This window comes from Syngnathus leptorhynchus, chromosome 2, assembly GCF_054491065.1.
Source record: "Syngnathus leptorhynchus isolate UIUO chromosome 2, UIUO_Slep, whole genome shotgun sequence".
NCBI classification, from domain to species: Eukaryota; Metazoa; Chordata; class Actinopteri; order Syngnathiformes; family Syngnathidae; genus Syngnathus; species Syngnathus leptorhynchus.
The window spans coordinates 7,400,267-7,422,172 of record NC_141196.1 but is presented as its reverse complement, the minus strand read 5'-3'; the positions used below and the strand labels follow the sequence as shown (position 1 = coordinate 7,422,172).

The 21,906-nt window shown below is 43.6% G+C and overlaps 2 protein-coding genes across 3 annotated transcripts; one reads left to right on the top strand and one right to left on the bottom strand.

Moving 5' to 3' along the window:
* Positions 1-290: 290 nt before the first annotated feature.
* atg2a (autophagy related 2A) lies at positions 291-18,080 on the bottom strand. Its single transcript, XM_085931839.1, has 42 exons — positions 17,485-18,080; positions 16,757-16,919; positions 16,246-16,395; positions 16,057-16,159; positions 14,698-14,842; positions 13,744-13,956; positions 13,270-13,369; positions 12,964-13,128; positions 12,704-12,846; positions 12,130-12,208; positions 11,491-11,740; positions 10,855-10,996; positions 10,672-10,770; positions 10,201-10,356; positions 9,851-10,124; positions 9,682-9,754; positions 9,356-9,530; positions 9,128-9,270; positions 8,813-8,934; positions 8,478-8,638; positions 8,262-8,394; positions 7,853-8,037; positions 7,687-7,767; positions 7,435-7,541; positions 7,234-7,326; positions 7,074-7,144; positions 6,481-6,557; positions 6,125-6,295; positions 5,927-6,053; positions 5,625-5,845; positions 5,152-5,381; positions 4,606-4,741; positions 4,111-4,332; positions 3,923-4,024; positions 3,585-3,669; positions 3,345-3,498; positions 3,193-3,262; positions 3,039-3,121; positions 2,599-2,720; positions 2,346-2,500; positions 1,923-2,081; positions 291-1,636 (listed from the first exon to the last, which is right to left on the bottom strand). The coding sequence occupies exons 1-42, from the start codon at positions 17,653-17,655 to the stop codon at positions 1,400-1,402; spliced, it is 6,048 nt and encodes a 2,015-aa protein (XP_085787965.1). The 5' UTR covers positions 17,656-18,080; the 3' UTR covers positions 291-1,399.
* On the top strand, positions 17,363-21,880 carry LOC147060521 (protein RD3). 2 transcript variants are annotated; one of them, XM_085931892.1, is made up of 4 exons: positions 17,363-19,017; positions 19,417-19,580; positions 19,739-20,061; positions 20,701-21,880. In XM_085931892.1, the coding sequence occupies exons 2-4, from the start codon at positions 19,566-19,568 to the stop codon at positions 21,074-21,076; spliced, it is 714 nt and encodes a 237-aa protein (XP_085788018.1). In that variant the 5' UTR covers positions 17,363-19,017; positions 19,417-19,565; the 3' UTR covers positions 21,077-21,880. The 2 variants fall into 2 exon arrangements, with proteins under 2 accessions (XP_085788018.1, XP_085788026.1); XM_085931900.1 differs by having other exon boundaries at positions 17,363-19,580.
* The last annotated feature ends 26 nt before the right edge of the window (positions 21,881-21,906 follow it).

Below are 21,906 nucleotides of genomic sequence, written 5' to 3'. Positions count from 1 at the left end.
AAATGACAAAATGAAATTATGACACAATAAATGAATGATTATCACTACACACATCAATTTAAATCACAAGATCGTAAAGAAATGTAAATTAATTCCAATAAAACTGTTCAGATTTCGTAGCAACAAACAACTGCCCTGCGAGCATTTCGACGTCTAATAGACGTCTATATGGTAACCAGACGTCTCGGCTAAAACATGGCTAAAAGTGTAACAAATATAGACGTCAGGTGGTGATGTATGTCACTTATTTGTTAGTATGCAAGAAAATGAATATAACATATTTAAACAAGTTGTTTTTATTTTTTTATATATCATTGTTTTGTACTGTACAGGTCATTCATACCGCTAATGATATACGTAGTAAATTGCAATTACAAGCATACTCTCATTACAAGCTAACCACCCTCACAGACATGCATCAGGTGCACACATCGATAACCCACCCTGTCACACATTCTCCATGCACACCCACGCTCATAGGTACACTATAACAAAATAAAAATGCAATTATTATTAATTTTTTTAAATTTTTTTTTAGAACCACAAACTCCATATCCTCTGTCTACATTCACATCCCATCATTGTTCAGTTTAAAAATTAATAGAACATACACTTAATTAAATGGAATCACATAAAAAACACAGGATGGAAAAACTAGAAAAAAAAAAAAACAGGGAGTGTAGACAAAGATCTTAACTAACCTTTGTCTCCAAATCTATGAAAAAGGAAGTGTGATGGAAGTGGAAGAACCACAAGATGACATCCCAACAACTGAGCAAGTCAATTAGCAATTTGACTTGATTTTCATGAAGTTTGCAACTAGATTTTAGAGGCTTCAAGTGTTCATTCAGTCAGGCAAATTAAAGATGAGCTTTTCAGTTTGCTAGGGTGCAGAATTGAACAAGGCAACACAAGCTTGCGTCATTAAAAGAAGGGGTATGCCGCTCACTTATGGCACATGTCAGAAAAACAACAAAATGTGGAGGCGACATATAGTAGTATCTCATGAGTTTTGTCTCCCAAATCTGTGTGCTTTGGAACTGGGCGACTGTCTGAAATGCCACTGAACTAGAAAACCAAGGGCAGGATCAATATGATGACGATATGTTTGCACGCTTAACCAAACAGTGAAGAGAAGGTGACCATGAGCCGTAATACTGAGGGGAGGTGCAACTCACAGTTTCTGCTGCATATGTCAACTAATGATGTAACCCACATACACAACATTAGGCGTCACAGTAGGTGTTAGTCATTGCGGGTTTTTTTTTTTTTTTTTTTGGTTGTTTGTTTTGTTTTTAGTCACAAATGCAAAAAACCCCTCACATTTGAACCCTACTTTCACTCCCTGATCTCACACACATACGCACGCACGCAGGCACGCACACACACACAAAGGCCGTCACTCTTGGCAGTCCTCTGTGCGCCACTTCAAGAAGTCCTCCTTCCTTGCATCCGGTTTGATCTGATTACGCATGCCGCCAAGCAGATTAGAGGTGGCTTCTGAGGCCACTATGAGCGGGCGCACCACGGTGGGCGGGATCTGCCGCAAGACGCCGCCCACCGCGCCGGGAAGACCTTTCTGTTCGTGCCCGCGGGATGCTACATCGCAAAGGGTCTGAGCTGTGTCAATCACTCCCTGGAGAGGGAAACAAGCATTTGTATAAGAACAAAACTACGAATGGCGAATTTCAAAATATTTGCAATGACTCGTTCTCAGTGTGCTTCTGGGTGGCATAAAAAGTCAGCGACTGAATTGCTATGACAACAAAAACTTGTGTTGGGGTTACGCCGCCCGATTTAACCAAAAACGTCTCAATCAGTCTGCCTTGACATGGAAATGTTTGTTACTAATAGTGCCATCAAGGCACAAAGTCGTTTGCCATGCGTAACATCACGGTAAACTGTACTATTGTCCTACTCACCTCTCTGACAGTGTCATAGGCCTTGGCGACGCCCTCTCGGAGGTCAGCGGGTTGGGCTGGGCGGCGCGGCCGACTGGAAGGGGCCCGTCCCTCTGTGACGGCGTAGCGGTTCAAGGGAGGCGTCGGAGACAGGATGTCGTACACCGTTTCGGCGGTGGCCTACAAAATTCAAATGACAGAATTTTATTGATCCCGCAGGCAGTGGAAACGTATGTGAAATTGTGGCCGTGATATGTGGTTTGCCCAAGGGGTTAACTTGCCTTGTGATAAGCTATAATGTTAAAATTTTGTGTTAAGAGTGATTAGCACATCTGCCTTGCCGTCGAGAGGTCCTTCCAGGTTGAAGTTTGAGCCTTAATGTGCTCTGTGATTGGCTGGTGACCAGTCCCAAGTGTACCCGGGATACACGTGCTGCTAAAATACCTGAATGGCCTGCACCAGCCTGTTGCTGAGTTCCAATGCCGCCGACGCTGTGGATGTACCGAATGAGGCGGCCCCTCTCTGGAGACCTCGGATAATCCGCCCGTCTTTCCTGTATTGCTCGATGGGCAGCCAGAAGAGATCTCTCACCCCGTGGACTGAAGAAAAAGTCAACAATGAATTCATACACTCGAGATGACGTGTACACAATTTAATATGTGATGGAAACATCTCATCCCCGAAAAGGTGCACTCACACAGCTGGACAACAGAGTGCATGGGGCCGACGCCTCCAAGAATGCCCGGCAGCTGATTCTTCCTGATGTCTGCCAGCCATTCACTGACAGCGTACTGGATTACTTTGTCAACACCCAGCAGGCTGGATGAGAGAGAGGTGGGGGTGGGGGGGGGGGGCATGGTAATTGAGACCATAGGAAATGTTTACATTGTAATAATTTGTGTTCTTGAAACAACTTGATTACAGCCCAATTCACAAACAAAAATGTGATTTCCTCTTTCATTCCTATATATATATATATATATATATATATATATATATATATATATATATATATATATATATATATATATATATATATACATATATATATATATATAAAAATAAAAAAAAACATATCACTGAACAGCATGACCATTGCAATTATGTCTCACAAAAATGTTAGCAAACAAAATGTACCCGTGTCGACAGCAGAGCCTCTTCAGCTTCAGCTCGGAACAATTCAACTGAGCCAGACCGATCAGAATCCCGGCAAAGGTTCCCTGTGAAAGCAGAGCAGGGTTATTATGACAATTAATACAATACTTGGGACGGTCAGCTGAAAAAATGAAACCTGTTCGATGACCACGTGTTTGCCATGATAGTCCAGCCAGATAGGCACTTCGGAGGTGAAACGAAACTCGCTGGGAGACAGACGAGCGAGAAGCAGCGTTACGATGAGAATGGTCAAATTCAGGCTGAAATCAAAGCTGCGCTTGGCAATACCGAAAGTAGATGGGCTGCTCGGAGGAGGAGGTAGAGCCGACTGAGGAGGAGCTCTGCTCGCTGTGAGTAGTTTCTACTGAAGACGTGAGATCCAATCCCAAAGCGCCGCCTGTCTCCACTTCTTCTGACGCTTTCTGGGAGGCATCCGCTCTCACTGGAGGGACAAGTAACACAAGTATAAGACACCATTTATTGTGACACCAAACACTTGTCTTGTGCACTCGCTGGATGGAGTTGTACCTTCAGATGCGGGATCCACAGGATGGTAGGGGTTCACAGAATAAGCTAAATTGCTGAAAAAGTCCTTCAAGAAGAACAATGCATCCTGGACAGCAGATGGACAAAGAAAATAAAGCGCAACATCATTAGAGGTGGAACCAAAAGTGTGGCCCTTGAATTCACTGCTAATGTCATAGAAATGATGTGCTGTTTTGCCATTGCTGTTATCTGAACGAATGTAATGAAATAGAACTCAATCAAAATTCAACAGTGAAAAAAAACAAACAGAAGCGAAAATTTCCTCAAATTTAAAACTGGGGAAACTATCTGTACAGAAACTAGCTTTCCTGTTGTGTTACCTGGTCAATGTTAAGTCTGAGTGGCAGCAGGCTGACTCGGAGGCAACACTCTGGACCACCAAGACCAGACTCGGGACAAACTTGCAGGGCCTTTATGGTCAACTAATCCAAGTTAAAGAAAAAAAATATTTAGATGCCATCTTGGTGGAGACATTCGAGAGGGTATGACAAATGTTCTCGCAACTCACCATGTTGGAATGGGCTCTTCGGGGCATGCTCTCGCTCGTGTAGAGGTAAAGGAATTTGTTGATTTGCGAGGAAGCCAGGCGGTCGCGAACCTCGAGCTCCTGGACGATGAAAACCTGCCTGGAGATGGGCTGCTCCCCTCCCGGACTGACCCCAACGGACGCAGAGGTCTCACCGTCTTGTCCGGCAACTGCCAGCGGGTAGGACTCATGCTGGAAGGACACCTGGGAACCAGAAACGAGAACTGCATGTTAAGTTACTTAGGCAAAATTTACCTTGCAGGTCTAACTATCCCAACATTGGATTTTTGCAACATCACAGCTTTTTTGGGGGATGCATTTGTGCTGCAGTTGGAATTTATATCCACATCTTGAAGAGTCGTGATTCCAAATCTACGCTGCCACATGTTGACACATTATTTCCCTTACTAACATTTAATGGTATCCCAGGCAAATCTTTACAATGGTCCAAAAAACATTTGGACGTGCAATACTCACCTTGGTGAGTTGGATCTCCATGAGGAGTTCATGCTGACGGCCACTACCTCCAGCCCACCTCCACGAGTTCTGAGGACGAGAAGAACCCGCGGAGCGAGATGGCGAGCTTCGGGCACCACACGAGACAGATCGACCCCTAGTGAAAGAAGGATCGTAATAAAAATTAATCTGATGATTTAAAAAGGGTATCTTCTGTTGAATATTTTTAGAATTGCCTATTCTACCAACTATCTTATCAATTGATTGGATGAGTCCGATTTTATATTATTAAACAAAAACATTTGACTGGATGAGACCGATTTTATATTATTAAACCAAAAAAATACAAAATGTCCATGTGAGATACAGATATTATTCTGGTCCACTTGGTAGTCGCCATTTTCAATTTCTACATGTGTGCGTTTAAAAGGTGGGGCCTAGCCTGGCGAGTGACGTGTTCACGAGAGTGTGGACATCGGTTGCGGCCATAGAAGACTTTGTATGAATGTATCGCATGTTTTTCTTTTCTCTCATGGAAAAAAGGACATTTCCACAAGACTATCTTACCTATTTCCATGCTGGCTGTGTATAGACGAAAGCTTGGAACCAAAGTCTTTGCCGCCATAGAGATGCCACACCACAGAGATCTCCCGCAGCACCACCCGGCTTTGTGGTACGGGGAAGCGGCTGGGAGCGCGAAGCAGGTCGGAGCTTCCTCGCGGCCTGGAGAAGTGGCTGTCCTTCACGTGGATGGGACCCTCGACCAACACGGTCACCACGGGCTCTCCGTCTCTAGGCTACAGGATGACACCAATGACATCTCTGTTGTGCACTAAGGATTCACTATGTATTTGAATGGTTGTTTGTCTTGTTTTTGTTACTTTTTTTTATTTCGAGATTTTTGAAAGGTAACAAAATGGCATAATTTGTTTTGTGTGTGACAACTAATTGTAGTGCTTTGTGGAAATGTGTCGTAAGATAATAGGTCATATTTGAGGTTGTGTTTAAAATTTGAATACATCATCGTCTCAGAGACTCACAGCAATGCCCATGCCAGGAGCCTCCAGGATGCAGAAGTCATCATTGTCAGTGGAACCCTCTGAGCTTTCGTCTTCCATCAAATCAGCCTGCGCCTCGGTTGCCGTGGCGACCTGACTGTCGAGCTCCTCCTCCTCCTCCAGCACGGAGAGGTCGTGCCTGGAGCCCTCACCGGGGAACAAGTAGACCGAGACGGGCGATCCTCTCGGCATGGAGGGCGAGCCTGCGCGACAGACACACAATCCCGGGGTTCCATCAGCATCCGTATGCTGAAATGTTTTGCTGAAAAATATTTCTGCAGAACCTGGGTCTATTTTCTCTTCTTGGTGGCTCTTGTCGGTGTCTATTAAGGCATCAGTCAGATCACACTGGTTAATCTCAGCGGTTTCAGCAGCAGGGCATGGCAGCACAGATGCGGGGCTCTCAGACAGCTAAAGACAAAAAAAACATCTCATAAATTTCCATCAGATCTTTTGTTGTCATCTAAACAACCGAGCCTTACCGGTAGTTTCTGGCCGGCTATTTCCGTAGGGGAGGTGTGTCGGGGCGGTGGATGCAGGTCACCCTGGGAGACGAGGTACTGCAGTATGTTGACCAAAGCGGCGCACGAATCGGCACACGCGTGGACATGAACTACGTTGTTGGAACATCGCAGCTCAAACAAAGGCTGGGCCTGGAGAAGAGTGGATATTAGGGGAGGAAGACTTTAGAATTGATTAATTCTGCTTGATTTTATCAGTCACCATGTGTAGATAAGCAGATTTTTCAAAATGAGAACCACTTAATTACTGTTAATAGACCACTGAATAATGTGATATGTGGGGGGGGAAAATATGTCTGCAGTTAAGAGGCGCTCACCAGCTTGCCCGTGTCACTGCCTTTCCACGTCGTGATGGCGAGCTCTAGCAGGTCCATGTCCAAAACACAAATATAGTCTGTGTGACACAAACAAACAAAAAAAAAAATCTAAATAAAATATTGGCTTCAATGTCAAAGGTCTTTAATAAAGGATGTTAGCTTATTTTCAATAATGCTCTCTTGTTTGGATCCTAGTGCACCTAATGTTGTGGCTGGCAATATGGATATCCAGAAAGTATCCACAGCACTTCATTTTCCCACATTTTGTCAAAGCCTTTTTCCCAAATAAACTAAATTATTTTTGTCCTGAAACCTTTACACGCAACTCCTCATTAGCACGTCAGATATTTTGGTTTTGTGCAAACATATAAAACAAAACAAAACTAACACCAAGTATATGAACATGTGATTTCTTTTATGTTATCATTATTTTTTAACACATTTGCAACAGATTCAAAAGCATGCTTTCAATGTGGTGACTATGGGGAGTGATGTGTTGAAATTTGAGGGATTCTTTAAATTCAATCTTGCATTTAGCCTTAAAAAATAAACTTTTTATATGCACTGTGAGTGTTCTACATTGTGTGACGCACCCTTCCTCAGGTCCACTACATCGCTATCACATTTGTCAGAGAGGTAGAGGGCGGAGTCATCCAAGATGAATCTAAGCGAGGTGAAAAAACAACAACAACAAAACTTTAAAGCAAGTTTGGACGGCGATGGCCAGTTCAGACAACGGATGCCGTGTTTTACCTGAGGTGAAAGGTGGCTGTGTCTACAATGATATTACTGGACAGAGAGAAGGACTCTGCTGTGAGCAACATCCGTAGAGGCAAATAGAGTGGCCTAGTGAACAGAGCGTTAAAAGAATTTCAGATGATTTTTCATCATGGGGATGAATACATTCCGATCCCCATTGTGTATTTGAACCCAAGAAAAAGTCACAGTGATTACCTGTAGTCAACTGCACATGTAGCCAGATGCGTGTGGAGGACGGTAATGACAGCGGGTGCAGTGTATCCCAGAATCGGGTCATCAATGACATCCAGAAAGTCAACCAACTGGAACAAAATCGTTTTTAAAATAAAAATAGCCTTTCTACACACTTATCAAGAAAAAAATTTCAGAATATAGGTGATTGCTGTCTAGCGGGGAATTCTTGTATCCATAGCTCTGGTTCAAATGGTCCAATTCAACTCGGGTTACCTGCTCATGCCAACTGTGATTAGTCTGCGCCACATAATGCCGCATGGTGGCGCCCTGAAGTCGGAGGGCAACAAGGAATTCCTAGCGGGGGACGAAGCGACATCCATTTAATTTCAGCAATCCCACAGGTAAATAACGATATTTACCGTGCCCCGAGAGGACACACCTTGACCTTCCTCAGCGGGTCCAGAGTGATTTTGATGGCCGTGGACAACATCTGTGGCTCCGCCTCCCGGCCGCTCACGCTGCTGACTCCCACCTCAGTGGGGTAGATGGTTGGGTGCAAGTACTTTGGGGAAATGAAGTTGGGCATTTCTATCCGTAGCGGAACAGCCGTGTCTTTCACGACAGCTACAAAAAAGAAAAGTGGAATTTTAATTTTAATTCAGAGGGAATCCATTTTGTCTTTAGGATTGCAGGTGAGCTGCTGTCAACTTTGGACTTCCTATTGCATTTTTGGTACATATGGTGGCCATGTTGGACAGATGTTAGGATAATCAGGGGATCATTGGAAAGGGTCTCGGTTCTTGACGTTATTATCATCATTTGTAATGATGTGATAAACGTGTGCACACCTTTATGGTAGAGCTCAACTCGTTGACTCTCCAAACACAAGAAACTGAGATTTGGGTCATTCTGATGCTGCGCTACACTGAACATCTTCCCTCCTTCCAGGTCAAGCACAATTTCTCCATGACTCTGGTCCTCCTGTGTTCATTTCACCAATTAAATGTGACATTTAGTGAAGTAGGTTATTTCCTATGATAAAACTTTTCAACCATCCGACTTGCCTTCTTGTCTGTCCTGGCTTGGAGGCGACCTTTGCCGATGCTGACAGTGAGAGAGAGGAGGCTGAGGTTGTGGTTCGGATTATGCTGGAGCGCCAACTTTTTCCTTCCTGATGGTTCACTGGCCAAATAGAACTGAGGCTCATCTTCCTCTGAGTCGGAGTCTTCAGCACCAGGAGGAGAAAGAAGAATGCACGTATTTGTCATTACAAATAAGACAAACTTTTAAGTCTGGCGGTACTGTGAGCCTGCTCACGACTACATTGAAGTACTAAATTAGACTCCGGTGAGAATTTTCACATGTTTCAGTGTGTGAAATACTTTCAAAAATAACTCACCAAGTCGAAAAGCCGACTTGCAGAGTTGGAACTCGTCGTGCTGTTGGTGACTGGGCATGGGGCTGTGGGCTGAGGATGGGACGGGGGGAGGTGGCTCCCACATGAGCAGATCATTGTTAATCCTGTGCAAAGACGTTCAGTTTTGATGATGGTAGTGAAAATAACACAAAATGATAAAACATTGGCAGCATGAAATGCAATGCTTTAGCACAGAAATCTTTTTTTTAAAGTTATGGTTTTCCCCACTGGGCATAGATTTAAATGTTTCAGATCATCAATTTGTGCTTCAGCAGATGATGGATACAACCACACTACCTGTTGTAGATGCTTTGGAACGCTTGCTTGCTGGGCAAAAGGACGTAGGCCAGTGGAAACCGAATGTCCACAGCACACTGAGACTGGGCTACACATTGGGCCTGAAACTGACTCATCTCCTCGGGGTCTGCAGGGATCACCATCTACAGAATCGGGGGTGAATTGGCCAGTCGGAGATTGCGTTGGATCAAAATGTTTCACAGGTGACTTTGTTGCGGGGTGACTCACCTCCTCCGTCTCGAACATGGTGCGGTTGGAGGAGAACGGCGAGCTTGTTTTATCGTTGAGCTCACAGTGGCTTTCAAAGAAGGCAGCCCCCAGGTCTTGGGCGAGGCCCAGGTTCAGGCCTGCCAGACCCACGGCCGCTCCCTGCGCTTCACCTCCACGCACCCGTATGGATAACCTAACAGATGGACATTTGAAGAAACATTGAGAATAAGCAATATTAGTTTCAAACATTTTTGTGATTACCAGTTTGTTAAAGTAAAGTTGAATAGTCTGTACAACCCCTGATGTAAAACATTATTCAAGAAATGATAATGGTGACCTCTCACCTGGGCAGAGAGTCATGGCTCCTCTTCACTCTGATGCAGGGGAAGGGGCCTCCCTCCCAGCCCTCGTACGACCCTGATTAAGAAAAAAAGACAAAAGTGTGGCCAGTAAGTGCAAAGTGTTACGTAACTGATGAATTAACCTACATGAATTAATCACGTGTGCTCTCACCATGCAGGTCTGTAAAGGAGGCTTCCAGCAGCTGAGTGAGGCAGGGGGCCGATAGCTGACCCTGGTTGGGCTGCCCGCTCTGGAGGTCCGGCGCTTCCTGGTGCCTGAGCTCCAGCTCGGTCAGCTCCAACACCAGTGTCTCCTCCCTCACCGCCCTCTGGCTCATGGGCTGGCGCTCAGAGAGGGGGCGCAGGTCCGGAATGGGGAAACGAAGTCTGATGACGGCGTGCGGGGCGAGGAGGGAGAAAGAGGAGTACAGCTCATTGCTCCGCATCTGAAAGAAGACCACACAATGAAGCCACCGAGGAATTTTGGTCACACACGGGGAACGGACGAGGGTCCGATCCCACCTGGAGGTTATCGGGTCCAGCTGGCTCCGCAGGACAGCGACGGAAGGCATTGTTCAGATTCCCCAGCCGACTGATGATGTCCAGGTCCAACTCGGTGCTGAGATCTTGCAGCTCCACTCGTGCCACGCTGTCACACCGAACCACCCGCTGTTTACCCTGTGATTATTTAGCAGATTACCATGCTGTAACATGTACTATGTTGCTTCCTATGTACTATAGTGCCATGTGTCCCAAGTCCTACATTTTAAACATTTTTTTTTTTTTGCTGAATAGAACGCTATTATTTTGTTTTGTATGAATGACAACAGCTAAATAAATTGTACCTATTGCCATGTAGTGGAATAACATTTAATTTCTCAGCCTGTCACAAAACGTCACTGGCATAGATGAGCGAAAATACATGAACAGTGATTTCTCATGGCACAGCAGTTGAAAATAACTGCACTCGTGGCTGAGTGTGTGTCTGAATACCTTCCTCAGGTGCTTCTCAGTGAGGCTGTAGTGCAGCTGGGCACACGGTCTGGCTGCGACTCCCACAGTGAACATGCTGGCTTTCTGGAATTGGAGCAACTAAAAAAAAAAAAGAAAAAGAGATGTCTGTTAGAGTTTCAGCATTGCCATAATTTAGCATTTCTATTGAAAGAATTGAATTACCTCACTGTACTGAGGCTTGTTGTTTTCCCAGAGACACTCCAACATTTCTAGTCTGCTGAAGGAGACGTCGGAGGTCACCGCTCGGCTGTGGCGTCTCCCGCTGCGCATCTCACAGGAAACCTGCACCGCTGCCCCCGTCACTCTGAGGGGAGACAGACAGTTCAGACCACAGCAATCGCCTGAATTCTAATACAGAGAACACCGCTTCATAACAAACACACATTGCACACCCACCCACTAAAGACAAAACTCCACATTACAAAGAGACCAAATAAAAGCTGTTTTTTACATATGTGGTTTGAACCCACAAATGCTTATTGAATGTTTATTAAAGTTATTTTTAAAGAAAATATTTGGGGTTTACACTTTTTTTTTTCCATAGTGCATTTCTATGGACATCAATTATACACAGATTTTTGCTACTTACAGATTAGCCCTGTTGCTATTGCCCGCCAATCGCCACTGTACTGCCAAAATCTCTAATCCCCCACCCCCCCAAAAATATAAAACAATTGCGACTATGCCGCTCTGTAAGTAGAAACAATGCACAAAAATGCGCGAGATATTTAGGGCCGTGGTAGGTGAACCGCGTGATAGCAGGAGAACTGCAGCACTGATGCGTTCGTGTTTTTCTACCTGACGTGCGAGTGAGGGCAGGCTTTGGCGAACCCGCTTCTTAGGTGGTGAAAGTCTCTCTCGCCGAACATGCTGTCCTTAAAGGAGGCAAGCTCTTGGAAGAAAACCCGGGACATCTGAGCCAATGAAAGGGCGCTGTCCGGCTTGGAGGGCGGGTCGTCCTGCAGCATGGTTAGAGTGAGTCCGCCCAAAGTCAGACGAAGCAAGGCGTCGGGCTTCAGCTGCTCGGCATTGCTACTTTGAGAACGACCTACATGGCGGTTTGAATGGAGGGCACGTCATGTTATGGAGGAGGAAAAAAATGGAACACATTACACTCTGTGAGATGGAAGTAACAACATACAATTCTAACTGTAACTTGGTAGCTTAGTCTGAATATTTGTTTAGGACAACTTTTTGCTTTAATTCCATTTTAACTGACATATTCACACTTGCAACCCTTTACTTTGTCATAACAAGCCAGATCTGTACTTTAATAAACCTCTCCAAATGATAAAAAAACCAAATCCAGTCAGCAATTCTACAGAAATTCTGCTTTTTCCAGAGTCTTTCTTTTTTTTTTAACCCAAGCACATGTACGTCTACTTCAATAGAGTGTAACTACTTTGCCTCTTCTGGTCATCAGTGCAGTGACGTTACCTCTGATTCGATGACTTCCTTGTGGTAGACTGGAGAGACAACCGGCTACTGGGTAACGTCTAGGACAGCTCATGAGGCCCTAGAATGGTAGAAAAAAAATACTTTAATATCAACACAATTATGAATAGAAATTGGCATTCTGTGTTGAATCTAAATCCCAAACAAAGGTCTTGTCTTTGTCAACAATTACACTATGCAAGAATCACTAACAAAAACGCATACGACGAGGGTTGGGTCTTGTTTTTTTCAAACTGGTACAATGTACCTTTAAAAACCAGATACTAAAACTGACAAGACTTGTACTGCCAAGCAAAATTACCACTTAGGTTGCAATATTGCGAAGTATCTTACTTGAAATATTTTTGAACAAAATCCAATTTGCCGATGTCAACTCCCTACAAACTGGAGTTTGAAAGTGCAAAACATTTGGAAAGTCACAAGATACTGTACATACACACAAACCATATTTGTGCTGTAATTTGAACATCAGGTCAGGCGGCTATCAGCCCTTTAAGACCATCAGTATCATAGTGGTATAGTATTTTAGCGCTCAACCCCCCCACATGATGTGTACCTGTGCAGCCAGTCCTCCAGGTTGAGAGAGGCTCGCCTGACTGTGCGTGGAAGAGTCCATATCACTGTCTGACAGCTCGCTGCCAGAGCGCATCGACGTCACACTGCTGCTCATCCCCGCGGGACCCATAGAATAGAACATTTCTGCAAAGACACACATCTTAAAATGTCACCAGGCCTTTTAATTTATCAGTGCAATTTATAGGGGGGGGGGGGGTGTACGTGTGCAGTACGTGAGCGTTTGCTGTCTATATCCCGTACCTCCATTTTCCAGAGTAGTGACATAGGGCTCCAGGTCGCACTCTGCATCCCAGTCCGTCTCTCTGGGACTGGAGCCCAACTGCTTGCTGAGGTCTTCTTCGATCAGACGCAGGTCGTCCGAGTCCAGCGGACGGTTGCGCACGCCACCCAGTTTGGTCTCGGACTCTAAAGGGAAGCGAACACGGCAAATGGAATGCGTGCATTTTGGGGATCCGCACATGCAGGTTGTTGCATGTCTTGCGTCAGTGTAAACGCAGAAACAGCCTCCTAAATCCAGCCTGTGGAATAGTGAGATGAAGCCCATACCTGTTTCTATGCAAAGAGCTGCCAGCAGGTCAGTCAGGTGAGTTATCTGAGCTGGAGACAGTAGCATGTGGACACAGCCCACCTTCCCATCCAACTCAAACTGGACACCAGAAGGGACACAAGATAATGTGCCAAGCAAGCCACATTATGTATTATATATACTATTATGAAACTACTAACTCTATTTTTTGTCACTTAGTACTGCAAGACTGTGACTCCTGTGTCGTGAGTGCAAATATAGACTGCCCCCTATACGTCAGAATTGGAACTAAAACATTAGACAAATAGGCCTTTTATCTGTTCATTTCTCCACTCAACTTCAAACTAAAAAAAGATCACTCTAGTTCTCACTGGCTTATTTTTGACTGGTGTTGGAATGTGTAAGTTCACTAATGTCAAATATACATAAGCCTGGGATCAATAAAAGCTGGTAAAATCCTGAGATGAACACATAACACAGACACACACACACACCTTTGGTCCAGGCAACATGTCGTTCTGCTTAATCTTGATTGTGGTCTCGATGAAACCTGAGCAGCTGCCTATAAGCAAGGGCTGAGATGGGGAAAGCGTCAGAGGCTTCTCTTTTTCTTCAACTTGCTCATCATCGTCATTTTCATTTTCCTCCTGCTCCTTCTCCCCCTCACTGCAAGTGGCTGACTCTGTCTTTTTCTCCTCAGGAACTTCCTTGAGGAGAAACAAACAGCAATTGGTGAAAGATTGTTCTGCCAGGCTTGTCTTATTTGTCTCAGTAAAAAAGTAAAAACAATCACTAACTTATTTTTTAACAATTATGTAATGAGAAATAAATCAAGAATTGGCTTGCACAACCCTTTATAATGTTCTAAAGCAAACACTTAAAGCACTTGATGTGTTCTGCTGTTCTACGTTGTGTTCCAATGGCACTGGAATGCAAAATTGTAATTATAGTTCAGTGTTTATATGAGGGAAAAACAATAGAAATCTGAACAACTGACACTGCAAAAATCACCTATTTTTTAAATTGGGGGAAAAATAGCAACTTGACAATATATATATTTTTTTTAAATATACATTTGATAATTTTTAAAAATTGTTATTTTACAGCTTTTTTCAAAATTGTGTATAATTATTTTAACTCACCCAGAGTAGTGAAATGACATGAATGAACAAATGAATGAATGAAAGAAAAGGGCATCTGTTCATCCCACATCCCAAAATAAATTATGAGATTTGTCACACACAAAAAATTTTGCTTTTCCCATGTTTGCTTAGGGGCTCCATCCAGTCCTGAGTTTTAGGTCACGAACGCAACACAATCCAATGAAACCCCTTAATCGTGGCGGTAAATGAGCGTGTGACTACATATTCTTATGCTACCCAGCAAATTCCTTCAATGCGTGCCAGTCATAACCTTGTATCTAGGGACAGCTGCACAGTCTCTGTTACCTGCTCCGTGCCAATGCAGTCGTAGAGGAGCTGAACGGCACTCAACTGGAGGATTTTTTGCAGGAAGGCGGGTGGCTGGTGGATGTCGACAGGCACGGCAGTCTGGTTGGATGGGTCGCGCACCGCCTCGTCAAAGTACTCCAACCTGGAGAAGATCATTGAGAACACCACAACGCTCTAATGAATGAGCCTGTATTCACAAAGAGAGCCTGAAGGACTCTGTCAAGATGCCATAACTACAAAAAAGGCTCAACAGAATCAAAGAAGGGGTTGTTCAAATAAAAAAACATTCACATTTGCACGATTTTAGATATTAAAAAACACACAACAAGACGCTTTCAATCCAAACACAAGAATGCTAAACTAACAAAGTGTGGAATCGTGCTCATTACGTCAATCGCAGCGTGACGTTAACAAAAAAAAAAATTGTCAGCCTATCATCACATAATTACAAAAAAATAAAATATTTATGATGTGTGTTGTGCAATATAGGCCTATTGAGTTATGCAAGGTACATCAACATACATTGTACATACAAAGAATCCTTAATAAATTTGAAAATAGTGACATGTTTTGCATTTTTGTGGTGTGTAGGTAGATCATTTTGACTTGGTTGTTTTATAAGTAGCTCGCATGCTGAAAAAGTGTGAGCACCCCTGATCCAGGGTAATAGTAAAATTTAACAGTCAAAAGGGCTACTATAACCATACACTATGGTGACATTCCACCTTTGAACACTTTCTCACCTCACTACCTTAGCACAGTGCAAATATTATTTCTCTCAGGAAGGACTGATAAATGTTTTACCAGACACACGGGCGGAGATGAGGCGCAAACAAGTGGCAGCCATAAACGTACACATAGTACATAAAAAATAAAAGATAAACTTGTTGAGCGGGCAAAAACCTTGATTGTTTTGACTATTCCGCATTTGAATTTGTGTGCCATATTCTGATTGTGTTTACCGTTTCCTTTTACTGAGCAAATACATTTCAGGGTTCGTTAGTGAATATGAAGCTTCAAGACACTTCATGTTGTTTATTGAGCCCTCTAGAAGGCACTACAGGATGTTCATCAAAATTATACCAAATAAAACAAGGACATATTTCACTATGTGTAGTGAAATTGACTTCTTTACTATTTAACATTTGGAAAGGAACTTCTAAAATAATATTCTACTAATCAAGCTGCCTCTGTGTACTTTGTTACTTGAACTGAATGGACAAGTCGCTATGAGGCAGTAGAATCACATGATTTCGCCCATCTTTCCCAGATGTTTCCTTGGTCAGCCGTCTTCACCATTGCTGACAGAAAGAAGAAATCTGGGAATCCATCAAACAACACACAAGAGCAGTTTACCGTTTGATGTGCACCTCTAAGGCAATGCCTGTTTCCAGATCCAGGGGCTGGTGCTCAATGCGTACGATGGTGTCCAGGAGGGTGACTTTAATACGACGAAGGACTGCGCGCACACGCAAACAAACAGGATGAGCAGTGGCGTGTGCTAAGATGTGGCCTGGCGTTAAAGCTTCCACACTTGCAACCCACCCGTTTCTATAGTTTGTGCAAACATCTCCAGCCCCTCAAGCGGGGCCGGCGGCTCCTCGGACGTCTCCGGGGGGTCCTTCAGGCACTCCTGGGCCAGCTGCATACTGGAGGTCATGCTGGATGACCAGCTTTGCGAGTCCCAGCCGCCACCTGCGTACAAACGCCATCGTGACACAACATTAGGTACACCTGCACAATCAGAAGAGCTATACATATATAAAATAAAAAAATTCACACACTTTGGTTCAATTTGTTGGGATCACTGCTCAATATTTTTTAAACTGCAAAATTTCCATGCATTTTTAAATTATTATGTTTTTTGTTTTTTTATTCCTCAATGCCCCCACTATGTCAATTCAGATGTGTGTTGTTATGCATAGCCGACATGAAATATTATTCCAACGGTGTTGTTTCAAGTTGTGTATTAAATAATTGCCACTTTCGGTGTTAAATTGTTGTTGGGTTGCATCCCTCAGCGTGCATACATAATAAGTATGCTTAGCCGACTCACCGATTCTGTACTTGGGTCTGCATGTTATCTGAAGGCCAGACACTTCCAAGGTACAGTGGTCTGTGAGCAGAGCTTGCCAGGGGATGGTCACCGTGATGCTGCTCACAAAGCCATCCACTATCTCCAGTGGAGCGCCCAGGTTCTCCAGAAGCTCATTGACAGCCTGAAGTGGTGACAAATATGTGACATATCAGGTGACACACACATATGGAAAAACACGTTGGCTCATTATTTCCCTAAAAAATAAAGGGTGACTGGCAAGAGAAAATGCTGGTTAGGAATTTTTGAACGTTTGTTTGCGTGTGGAAAAAGAATTGACAACATGAGTGACTGATACACCAGTAAGATTGATGACCAGTATGAAGTCCAACTAGACGCATACTAAATGGACTGATAGATAATAGAAGAACGTGGGTATCTTTCTACACACCCTGGAAACAAAAGGTGATCCTACTCTAAATAAGCACGTGTACAACTTTGGCGTTGCCACGTTGTGTAGAAATCCACCTAACTAGACAGAAAACAAGAGAAGAGAGTGTTTCAAGTGTGTTTGCTCCAAGAAATGTGAGCTGTACTGCCAGAGCATGACGTTGACGAGATTGTTGTTGTTGAACACTGGCGGTGGCGTTGCGAAACAGCCAGAGTCAGAGTGAGTGAAAAAAAACAAAAACACACACTCACGCAGCAAACCGTGTTGGCTGGCCTGGCCACCTTTCCGAAAAACTCACCCACACGTCAAGGTTGATTTCTTTGATGACCCCGCTGCCATTGTACAGGTCCAAGCCGAGTTGCTCCAAGCTCAAGCGCTCCTGCAAAAAGTGGCCAAGGTAGTGCTGGAGGAGATACCGACAGGCCCGCTTCTTGATGGAGCCCGACCAGGGGAAGAGCCAGTGAGACATGGGCCCAACGAGAGCGGGGGAGAGGGAGCGAGAAGTGGCGGCGGAGATCGAATACGACCGCAGTCCTCGGGAAACTGCATAACAGGCGAACGCAAGAGGAAGCAGAAGCAGGAATGAGCCACAGCTAGCTGCGGGGGGCCATGGAAGGGGAAAAACTGTAACTACACTTCTCCCTGGCGTGACATAAAAACTCGAGGGGAAAAAAAAAAAGATATCCTTTGTGAGTTACGAGACTTCCCCCGAGACAACGACTCGCTCGCTAGGTCGTCAGTCCGTCACCTTGTTGGCTCATGTTTTCGACGCGTTTTGGGTCGCAATGGAGCGACAGGTCCTGGTGGCTAGTGTCTTTCTCTTCTTTCAGGGGGTTGTTTATTGTTATCATACGCCAACTGACGGTATGGCGAAGATGCCTGCGTCATCGTGACGCGACCCGGAAACCCGGAGTGTAAACAGACACGCGACGCCATCTTTGTAAGGGCAGGGGAAAAAAAAAAACTTATTTAACATGTGGAATAATATAGAACAATCACACTCCCTCGTGATTTTTATTTAATTGATAATTAAACATTATAAACATATAACACTCAAACCATGTAAAACTCTCATTCTTCGGACCCTCTTCTGGGAGTCCAACCTAAAGTTTTATACACTTTGAGACCACCAGCAGGCCTAAAATTGAACAAATATCTGAAAGTAAGGACAGTGAGCCGCTGGATGAGTTTACAGTATCTGTATTTTAGTTAGAAATTAGCAACTTATTTATTTATTATTTTGTTATTATTGGTACTTTTTTTTCATGTCACAATGGTTTTTCCCCCCCGGTTATATATGAACGTTGTGTTTGTACTGTTAACACTGAAGTTGTTTTTTTTCCAAGTGGAAATGCTTTTAAATCCAAAACATTGCCCCCCCATACCTATCTTGTAAAACTTGTCTTACGATAGAACAACAAGGTACACAATAAACCACCTAGTCATTTATGTAGACTTCCAGAGTATAAAGCACGTTTGATTTTGAAGTTGAGGTTTGAAACTCAAACAATAAATTGATGGCTCTCATCATACCACAACATCCTGAATTGTCTTCCTTATTCAAGCATGATAAAACATAATAAATAGCAATATTTTTTGCAATATTTTTATACCAACAGACGGCAGAATCCACAGAAACATCACCAAAATGAGCAACAATCATCATGGGCACTTTTAATTAGATTATAATCACTGTGACAAACTGTCTGTAGTTTTCCAGATCGGTTGTGGATTGCAGCGTAATCTGGGATTTGGTGAGTCAGTGCTGAGTGGTGCGGAACACCAGTGGACGACTCTAAAACTACATCACATCGTGGACCCTGATGCCTGTGTATGTGTGTGTGGGGGGGCAGCATATGGGGTCTATTATGTAATACTCAGTCACAACATTCTACCATTGATAGATGTGTATGATAAGGAATAATGTGTAGGAGAAAAAAGGTTTGAAAAAAAGGTTTACCAATCAGCAAATTGGGCCTAATTGTAATTTATAACAAATGTCTGGTGTGGAATAGCATTCAATTATGATTCAATATTATGACAATATGAAATAGAAAGTTTCAATCCAGCAGGGAGGAACCACCTTTAGTGAGAATCCTTATTTCTTTTCAGTCACACACATAAACGAGAGAGAGAGAGAGAACTCCTAAAATGTTTTCTCACTCATGGGTCACCTCCAGTGTGTGTGCACGCCTAAGCTCATCTCATCCTCCACTCTTTCTCGCCACAGGATTACCATTCTGTTCATTGTCAATCCTCAAACCCCACTGACAGCAGGAGAGAGGCATCCGGGTGAGGAGCTTCATGGAAGCCTGCCAGCTGTCACGCTGCTAGCCAGTGGAATTCAGTTGGGAACACTGGGTAGTGATTGGCAGGTTGATGAGTGAATGCAAGGTAAGAGGAAAGCAATGAAATATTTTATTTTACAGTCTACTATGTAGTTATTGAAAACTCAGAACATCCCCCCCCCCCCATTTCAATGGGCAGGAAAATGTCTTTTACTCGGCATTTATGTTAAAATGAGAATTCTTTTTCTGAAACATCTTACCCAGATGTTTCCTTGGTCAGCCATCTTCTCCCTGGAGCCCAAAGTGCCAGGCCAGCGCACCAGCGAGGAGCTGGTTACCAACACGCTGATGCTGGAGCTGGGCGCTATGGTGAAACGCACCGAGCGCATCCGCCTGGAGCGGGCCTGCGAGGCTCGGCGGCGCCACCGTAGCAACATTTGCACTTCTACGGCGGCGGCGGCGGATTACAGCTGGCTGGCCAGCACGTCCAACCCGCAACCTTACCAGCTGACGCCCAATGACTTGCTGGAGTTGCAGGAACTCTGCGCCAAGGTGCCGCCCGCCCAGTGTGGTCCTGTCATTGCCAGGTGAGAGATAGAGGTGAACAGTATTGGCTAGTTTGAGAGAATAGATGAAATCAACTATCAAAAATATCGGCCATAAATCGGATTAGTTGTCGATGAATTATTGCACTTCCATTTAATATGAAGTCAAACTCATTCTGCAACTACAATTGGTAGTGACATGGTACATTGACCAAAATGGTGATTCTATTCATTACTGTGTATACTCTTTAAAATAAATGATCAATTCATAGTTTCATCTTGTCAAATATTGGCATCAGCGTTTTGAACGAATTGGTCGGTTCAGAGTTTTATCCTGTTAAATATTGGCATCAGCGTTAGTCTAATAAATCGTTCTTATTGGTCAGGCCCTAATTGAGGTGTTTCAACTCCTTTCTCAGCTTATCGGTACGGCACTGATTTTAGTGTAAGCAGAGAATAAAATATATGACTGTAAGTAGGTACTCTTTTCAGTCCACATTTTACTGTTGGTGTTCAAACAGCTTCAAGGTTTAAACCACCTCAACATTGATGCCAATTAGTATTAGCATTAAGCTAGCAGGTGAGAAGGCAAACAATTTGCTTGTCTCACGATGGTTGTTGAAAGCATCCAGCAAGCGAGAATGCTTGAATGACTAAAATAATCTTCCATTCCTACTTCAGATTCAGGAGGCTGGTGTCCCAGATGGAGCCGGAAGTCTACGAGCTGCCTCGTCTCTTTCGCTCGGCGCTTCGCGAGTGTCTGGAAGAGGTCACAGGAGAAGGAGGAGTGCACAACAACATGCTGATGAAGCAGCAGCGCAGCAAGAGCCTCTCCTTCGTCACATTCCGCAGCAAGTTCCGAACCGGCTACCTTTCCATGAGGAGCGGCCCGAGAGGCTCCAGGAGCGACTTGCAGCAGCAGGTGGATTGGTCGGATGAGGAGCAAGAAGATGACAGAGAGGAACGGGAGAAAGAGGCCATCAAGGCTCGTGTCAGGAACAGGAGGAGTAGGAGCATGCCTGAGATCGCACCTTTGGAACAAAGTGCACAGGGATGAGGATGATGAAGATGAGGAAAATGAAGATAGGCTCAAAACTACAGTACAAGATGCTTAGGGTCTGTAAGTAGGTTACGATTAGGTTAGGGTCAGACAATTCTAAAAACACACAGTGTGTGTAGGACTCGAGATGTGTAGCAGGTTTTATATTTATGAATAAATGCACTTACCAAAACATTTTTACTACATTTTTTTTTTTTTTTTTAAATCAGAGAAGTATACCTTTTTAAATGATTTTTTTTGCACTGATTAGGAATCTGCCATTTCTTTCTCTAGCATGGCAGGTTTGTATGATAATAATGTATTAAAACATATTTATGAATTAAGGGTTAGGTTTAGCAACAGGTATTTTTTTCTGAAAGATAGCTATAAATTATAACAAGTGGTCAAATCAAACAATGTTTTTTTTTTAAGTATATTTCAAAGCATTTTTAAATTGGTCTCAAATATACATTTTGAGACACAGCCATTTCTGATAAAATTTGCTGTTGATCAGGATCTGATCATATGAAATGTTTTGTCAGTCACAACAAAGCTTTTAATATGTAATATTTTATTAGAATAAACAGTCCAAAAAATGTATGGGTTCATATCTATAAAACAATTTTACCGCAATAAAATGTTGCTGTGTGGTGTATGCAACTTTGGAATCCAGTGTCATCATTTCTGCTTAAACTAGTCAGGTTTTTCAATTGAATAAAACTTAATACTTGGCTGCTAAGTTTCATTCCAACTAAAATAACATAAAATCATGTGTGATAATTACCCAGGCATTACCTGTCTAATTATATCAAAGCTGACTAATCTTCTTACCCCAAAAGAAAATCCCA

Bases quoted from the DNA above. Each gene is read 5' to 3' on its own strand.
- atg2a (XM_085931839.1), bottom strand. From the start codon at position 17,655: ATGTCTCACTGGCTCTTCCCCTGGTCGGGCTCCATCAAGAAGCGGGCC. The intron at 10,357-10,671 runs GTATTCAGACAC...AAATAATCACAG, and splicing joins CTGAGAAGCACCTGAGGAAG to GGTAAACAGCGGGTGGTTCG. The intron at 3,670-3,922 runs GTAACACAACAG...TCTGCTGTCCAG, and splicing joins TCAGACTTAACATTGACCAG to GATGCATTGTTCTTCTTGAA.
- LOC147060521 (XM_085931892.1), top strand. The intron at 20,062-20,700 runs GTGAGAGATAGA...TTCCTACTTCAG, and splicing joins TGTGGTCCTGTCATTGCCAG to ATTCAGGAGGCTGGTGTCCC.